The sequence below is a fragment of the Phyllostomus hastatus genome, unplaced genomic scaffold (genome assembly GCF_019186645.2).
Source record: "Phyllostomus hastatus isolate PE091 unplaced genomic scaffold, TTU_PhHast_1.1 phas_contig_113, whole genome shotgun sequence".
Lineage (NCBI taxonomy): Eukaryota > Metazoa > Chordata > Mammalia > Chiroptera > Phyllostomidae > Phyllostomus > Phyllostomus hastatus.
Window position 1 is genome coordinate 13949630 of NW_025333530.1, and position 6000 is coordinate 13955629.

A 6000-nucleotide genomic window follows, 5' to 3' on the forward strand; every position below is an offset into this window, starting at 1 on the left:
TGCAGGCTACCCAGCCTGGGTGTCCCCTGACCTGGTCACTTTTCAGTTTTTCTTATTGGTACAAAGTCTAAGCCAGTTGACTTGGCCAAAAATGGCTCATCAATACCACAGCTCGAGACAGGATCTGAGGATCTATTTGGCAGAGGTTGGAGTGGGGAAGGGAGAAGGTGGGAGCAGTGCAGAAAAAATGAAGAGGTCTAATGTTTATTGAGCACCATCTGTGCTCTGGCTACTTCATATGCATATCTTGTTTAATCCCATTTCATAGCTGGAGAAAGTGATGCTTAGAGAATCCCAAAGTTACATACATATCAAGTAAGTGCGAGCCAAGATATAAATGAAGGCTTTGCCTTGACTCCAAATTGCCACCACACCAGCAAGTTTCAGTCCTTTTTATTTTTTCTTCACAACTCCAATATATAAAATGCTCTGGTTGAAAGAATTGCTGGGAGGGAGCTTGAGCTTTGCCACCCGCCCTCCCTCTCTCTACCTCCAGCCATTCCCTAAAGCTCCACTCCAAATCCTTGGAAAGCTCTGTGGGCTCCTGGATCATTAGATGTGCTGAAAAACACTGAGGAAGGCCTTGGAACTGCATGAACCTGCCTGGTGGGTTTTGCTTAGGGCCAGGGAAATGCAGACAAACCCATTCCTGAGGCCACATTCTTGCAGCAGGCATCCCAGCAGGCTCCCTGGCAAGGAATACTCCAGTGGCCCTGAAATGTTTGCTCCTCAAACACTACTCCCAACCACTACTTCCCTCTATGACCACAGTGCCTGCCTTCCCATACCCCTGCTGGGATTCCACACGTGGCTAGAGTGGGCTCAACAGTGGGCTCTTCCCCTGGTCTCTCAGAGACCACAACTGCCTCCCAAGCTGGACACTGAGAAACCAGGAGGGGAAAAGAACATTTTGCCTTACTTCATATCCCCTTCCCCTCAGTGGCTGCTTCTCTGTCTACTGATGACAGACCTAAGCACCAGAAGGTTCATGGTAGCTTTATTCCCACAGTAATGTGCCCCTCTCTTCACCTTCTTCTTTATACAGCATAAGAGGGAAAAATCACACCCCAAGTTTGGTCTCCCTTTGGTGACTCTGCCCATTGTCACCCATCCCACCCCAACAGCAAGCTCCATGGCTGCTGGGCCAGATGAAGAACTCAGTGTGCATCCCAACAGGCCTAAAACTTGGAGGCAAGAGATGCACTACAAAAACACCAGTCCTTCTCCCCATTCCTGCCTCACCCACATTCCTTGCAAGGAAAAAGCCACTGCCTGGCTGCTACTGAGATCAAGAAACTACTCACTAGGGGCGAAGCTCTTGGCCTGGCTAGGTGAGCATGCGAATCTGAATATAAATTATGTGCAAATCCAGGGCCTGCCCTTGGGTTCCTGGCACCCTACAATATCTGCTACCTGTGGCTCACCCCATTCAGGTGCCTGAGTGCTGACTAGTATATGCCATGCTAAGGGCTGAAATAGCACTTCAGGAGCTGGGGGCTCTTCCAATTGACTGCTTCAAATGTTCTCAAGAAACACCTCCTCTGAGATCATGTGGGGGAGAAGAATCTCACAGCCTGGCAGCCGTACCCCCCGACCCCCCCAAAAAAAAACCCTATCTGAATATCCACCCTCCCTTCAACTCATCCATAAATAAAATCATCCTTCACCAGGTCTAGCAGGGGACCAAGCAAGTCACAAGGATGGAATTCCTGAAGACATGAAGAAGGTAAGTGAGGGCTTTCAGTCTACACCTCTTTGTCAAAGGCCAAGAGCCCATAAGATGCTCTGGACAGATGCTAATCCTATGTCTGGGAGCTCCCAGCCTATCTGTTTGGGGGCTTATTTCTTTAGCAAAACATCACTGAGCCAAACCCATGTTTGCTTGCCCACCTCCTCCCCATCCATCAATCTAAGAAAAAATAAGCCTCTCTAGCCTCTCCTGGGATCTGCCCAACTCAAGTGCTGCCGCCTTTGGGTCAACAGCTTACTTGGTTTTTGTTCCTAATTGAGCTCCCCATTCTGCTGCAGAAACATATTAAAGGCAGCTGACTCTGATGCTCAGAATATGAAGCATCTGAAAGGTTTGTTGAGCATCATGGCAGTTCCATTCTCTCCCATGTAATTCTAGCAACCAGAGCCTCTCTGCCCACCTGCCCCACCCCAATGCTTACTGGTCCTTCAACCACTTCCCCTAAATTGTGTTTGCCATTTCAAAATTCAAAACCCATTCTCCCCACTGCCCCTCTTTTAATTAGACACTGAACAGAATATTAGAGATTTTCTTAATGGTTTGACGGAGCCTTTTAATTTGGTCTTCTCAAAAGAGAAGAACCATGAGTCGCTATTTGAAGGCTGGGGTGGGAAATGAAAAAAAAAATCAATGTAACCCATTCTTTTGGCTTTTAGAAAACAGGAATTTTACTGCCGGGGAAGCTTGTTCTTTTACACAGTAAAAATGCAAATGCAGGCAACACAGATGCTGGCACGCTGGATGTAACCACTGAGAGAGCCTCACTGGGGTTCATCTGGCTGCCTGAACCTGGATTTGTTTTGGCAATAATAAGGCAGTTATTGGATACTCGATAACCGATTATTAAAACACCTTCCCAGTTCAGTTCTGGAGAATCAGTCTGAGCTCAGTCTTTACACACACACACACACACACACACACAAAAGGTATTTCAAGAGGAATGGAAATAACAGAATCTTAAAACACATTCAATAACTGCTAAATTCCATCCAGAGGATGAGCCATCTCATCTTGTTTTCTCCTCCTCTCTCTCTCTGCCTCCTCCCGCTCCTCACAGATGGACGTACAAATTATTGCAGGAGGATATTGTTTTCTGTAACAGGCTTGAACATTCACATTTACATTTTCCGTGGTGCCGCGGGGGTGACTGGCAACGGGAGAGAAAAATACACCAAACCCCATCTCCCTTCCTCTCACCACATCACATCTTCCTCCAGCCGCCTCTGCCACCCCCACCACCATGCCACCCCAAACAGAACAGGCCCTGGGGACCAATCTGGCACTTAAGACCCAATTAAGGCACTAAGGAAAAGAAAGCCCTGTCTGGCCAGTTGCCCTGGCGCCCAACACAGATGCTGCTGGAGCAGCTGAACCGTGGAAACGCCAGGGCTCTGCAGACCAAAAGGCCACTTAGGTACTGCCTCACCTGGCATCTCCAACCTACCAACAACCTACCTACAGTGGCAACTTTCTTCTCAAGTTGGAAAGGATTTTACCCCTAGGCTCTTCTGTTGTCTTCTGGGCCTTTCTGCACCCCCACCTCCCTTGCTCCCTCCCTATCAAATAACTTGAGCTTCATTTATTAATGCCCAGCTTCTGGGAGGGAGAGGGGGAGAATCCTTCAGGTTTTGCTAAGGGACCTCCACTCCTGGAGAATGGGCTGCTCTGGAAGAGGTGTCCAGAAATAGGGTGTGGGAGGAGGTTGAGGACAAAGCTGAGCAAGTGTGTGGCGGCAGCCCTGGCCTGTGCTTTCTCACCAGACGAAACGGAAAAGGGGTGGAGGGTGGAGAGAGAACTAGTGAGAGAGAAAGCTGCCGCTCCTCACCTTATGTATTTTTAATATTAATGTAATTAAAGCTGCAAGCCGAACCAGCCTGCGGGGGTGGAGGGAGAGAGGAAGAGCCTGGAAAGAGGGAGACTGGGTTGTGTATTGGAGGATGTCAGGGGAACGTTAATGTTAGGCAGCCTTCTTGCTGCCCTAAAGTAAGATGAGAGGGTGCTGTGCAGGGGGTAAGGGGTTAACCAACCCATTCCAGACTTGGTGTGTCAGCCAGTGGCCCCACTGAGTCTGAGAAACTCACCCCTCACTGCTCACCAGACCTCTAGGCGAACCCCAGTAATATCTTGGCCTTCAGTCTGGCTTCGACCGGGCGGTATTGGCAAATAAAATAAGGGTTACTCTCTTCCCCCAAAGCCATCGGATACCGCAGTAAGCTCCAGCAGGTTGCGGGCTCCAGATCCCAGGGGCGTGGACACTGCACTGAGAGACTAGACCCCCTCCCACGCACCAACCCTTTGTTGATTGTCCTTCCCCTGTAGCCTAGGGGTCAAGAGTTGTAACTCCTCCCCGGCCGCCACCTGGGCAAAGGGGGGAGAAACCGCCCCCAGGGCGCGAAGGAGAAAAGTTAGAGGGCTGAACTGGTAACGCTGAGCCTGTACAGCCTGTGTGCTTCGCAGCGCAAGGGCGCCGAGTTTGGCCACCACATCTCCCGCGGTCTGCGCGCCCTGGGGCACGTCCTCTACCACAGCCTGGAAGCCGGACCGCCAGGGACAGCCTAGTCCCGACTTGGTGCCCAGGTACTCTGATCGGTAATTTCTGCCCCCTTACAATTCTCAGTGCCGGTTATTGCGAGGATCAGGTGTGCAGCACCCCAGCAGCAGGTCTGGGCATGCCGGACACCTGGACCCACCCCTAGCAACGCTTTCTCTCTGAGGAAAGCGACACGCCCCCACACCCACTCCTGACCGAGGACCTGTCCGCAGGTCCGGCTGACTAGGTGCCAAGCGGAGAATCTTGCACCTTGGGGTGCGCTGCTTGAGCAAGCTAAGGCGGAGCCGCGAAGCCTGGGCTACTGTGGGGGCAGAAGGTAAGGTGGGGCTCGGGGAAAACGACCCCTGGGTTTGGAGAACAAACTTGCTATCCGAGGGACCCCAGTCCTTGGGGACCCAGCTCTCAGGACCCCCAGCTCTCCCCGCCCTGCATCCAGCCAAGGCTCGAATGAGCGCCTTTCGGTTCGACGCAGGGGCGGCAGAGGGGCGCACGGTGGCAGAGAAGGAGTAAACCGGGCAGTCCGAGGCCAGATTAAGCGAGGACTCCCATGTGGACACTCACGGCCTGAGGACCCCTGGGCTCGGAGGGCACCCCGGGGTCCCAGTGCCACCAAGCCGCAGGCAGCGGGCAAGAAGCTGGGGGAGGGGTCTGGGGCAGAACTGCAGCCCCTCAAGGAACCCGAGATGAGGGGCTCCTGCACCACCACCTCGACACCAAAACGTCAGGGGTGGTAGTCTAGCGGAGCGGTCCAGGGCGGATTCTCACCTGGCCCTTCGCCGGGTGCTGGCCTTGTCCCCACTGCGACCTACCCAGGGCCAGGCACCGGGGTCGTTGCCCCCGGACGTCTGGAGCCCTCCAGGCACCCTCCCCCCACCCCCCCCACCCCCGCCACACCTGGCTGTCAGCCACGCGCTCCCCGGTCCACCGCCTCCGCTGCCCTGGGCTCACGCGGGTCTCACCTTTGTGCAAAGAGTCCAGGAGCAGGAGGAAAGTTACCAGCCACATGCCATAAAGAAGCCCTATTCTCCGGGGAGGTGGTCCTGTGGCCGGCCGTGCGGCAGCGCCTCTCCTCCGCTCAGCGCGCTCGCAGCCGCCCGCACTCCGCGCCCGCTCGATCTGCTCCTCAGCCGAGCGCTCGGTGGCGGCTCCTCCCTCCTCGGCTCCCTGGCTCGGCTCCTGTCATCCGCGGGGCTGGGCTAGGCGGCCGATCTCCCCGCCCCCCCCCCGCCCCCCCGCAGCACCCCGGAGCCTGAGCGCTGCGCCAGACCCGAGCCCAGAAAGACCCCAGCCCCAAAAGCTCAGGCACAGAGGCGGGGACTCCGGCCATACGTCCCTGATCGGGGTTCGCCGTCTGGGAGGCCAAGGGTCCCTGCCACCCACTGACTCAGAGCCTGCGGTCGCATACAGGCTTGTCATAAGTGTGCCAAGAGCCTGCCATGCTCGTGCCAAGGATACCCTGTATGTCCTGGCCCAGTCAGCTGAGGCCAATGCTTCCTGCCTCTTTCAGACTCAGTTTACCCCCATACGTGGGGGAGTATGGATGCCCTCAAAAAAAAACCCAGATTAAGATCCTTCGGTGCCTTGTCAGTGCTGTCTTCATCTGAAAGCTCAAAGCTGCGTGTCTTTCCAGCCCTTAGATCCTTCTGCAGTCGGCCTCCTGGGGAGTCCCAGCTGAGTCCTGCTCCCCTGCACTCTGTCG

General features: G+C 54.4%; 1 protein-coding gene across 1 annotated transcript in view; it reads right to left on the minus strand.

Moving 5' to 3' along the window:
• The window catches only part of DSCAML1 (DS cell adhesion molecule like 1), a 347817-nt gene extending 342397 nt beyond the window's left edge, over positions 1 to 5420 (minus strand). The window contains exon 1 of the mRNA XM_045838761.1: positions 5261 to 5420. Within this exon, the coding sequence (XP_045694717.1) occupies positions 5261 to 5306 (46 nt within the window). The 5' untranslated portion in view covers positions 5307 to 5420. The remainder of the gene's footprint in view (positions 1 to 5260) is intronic.
• Between the last annotated feature and the right edge of the window lie 580 nt (positions 5421 to 6000).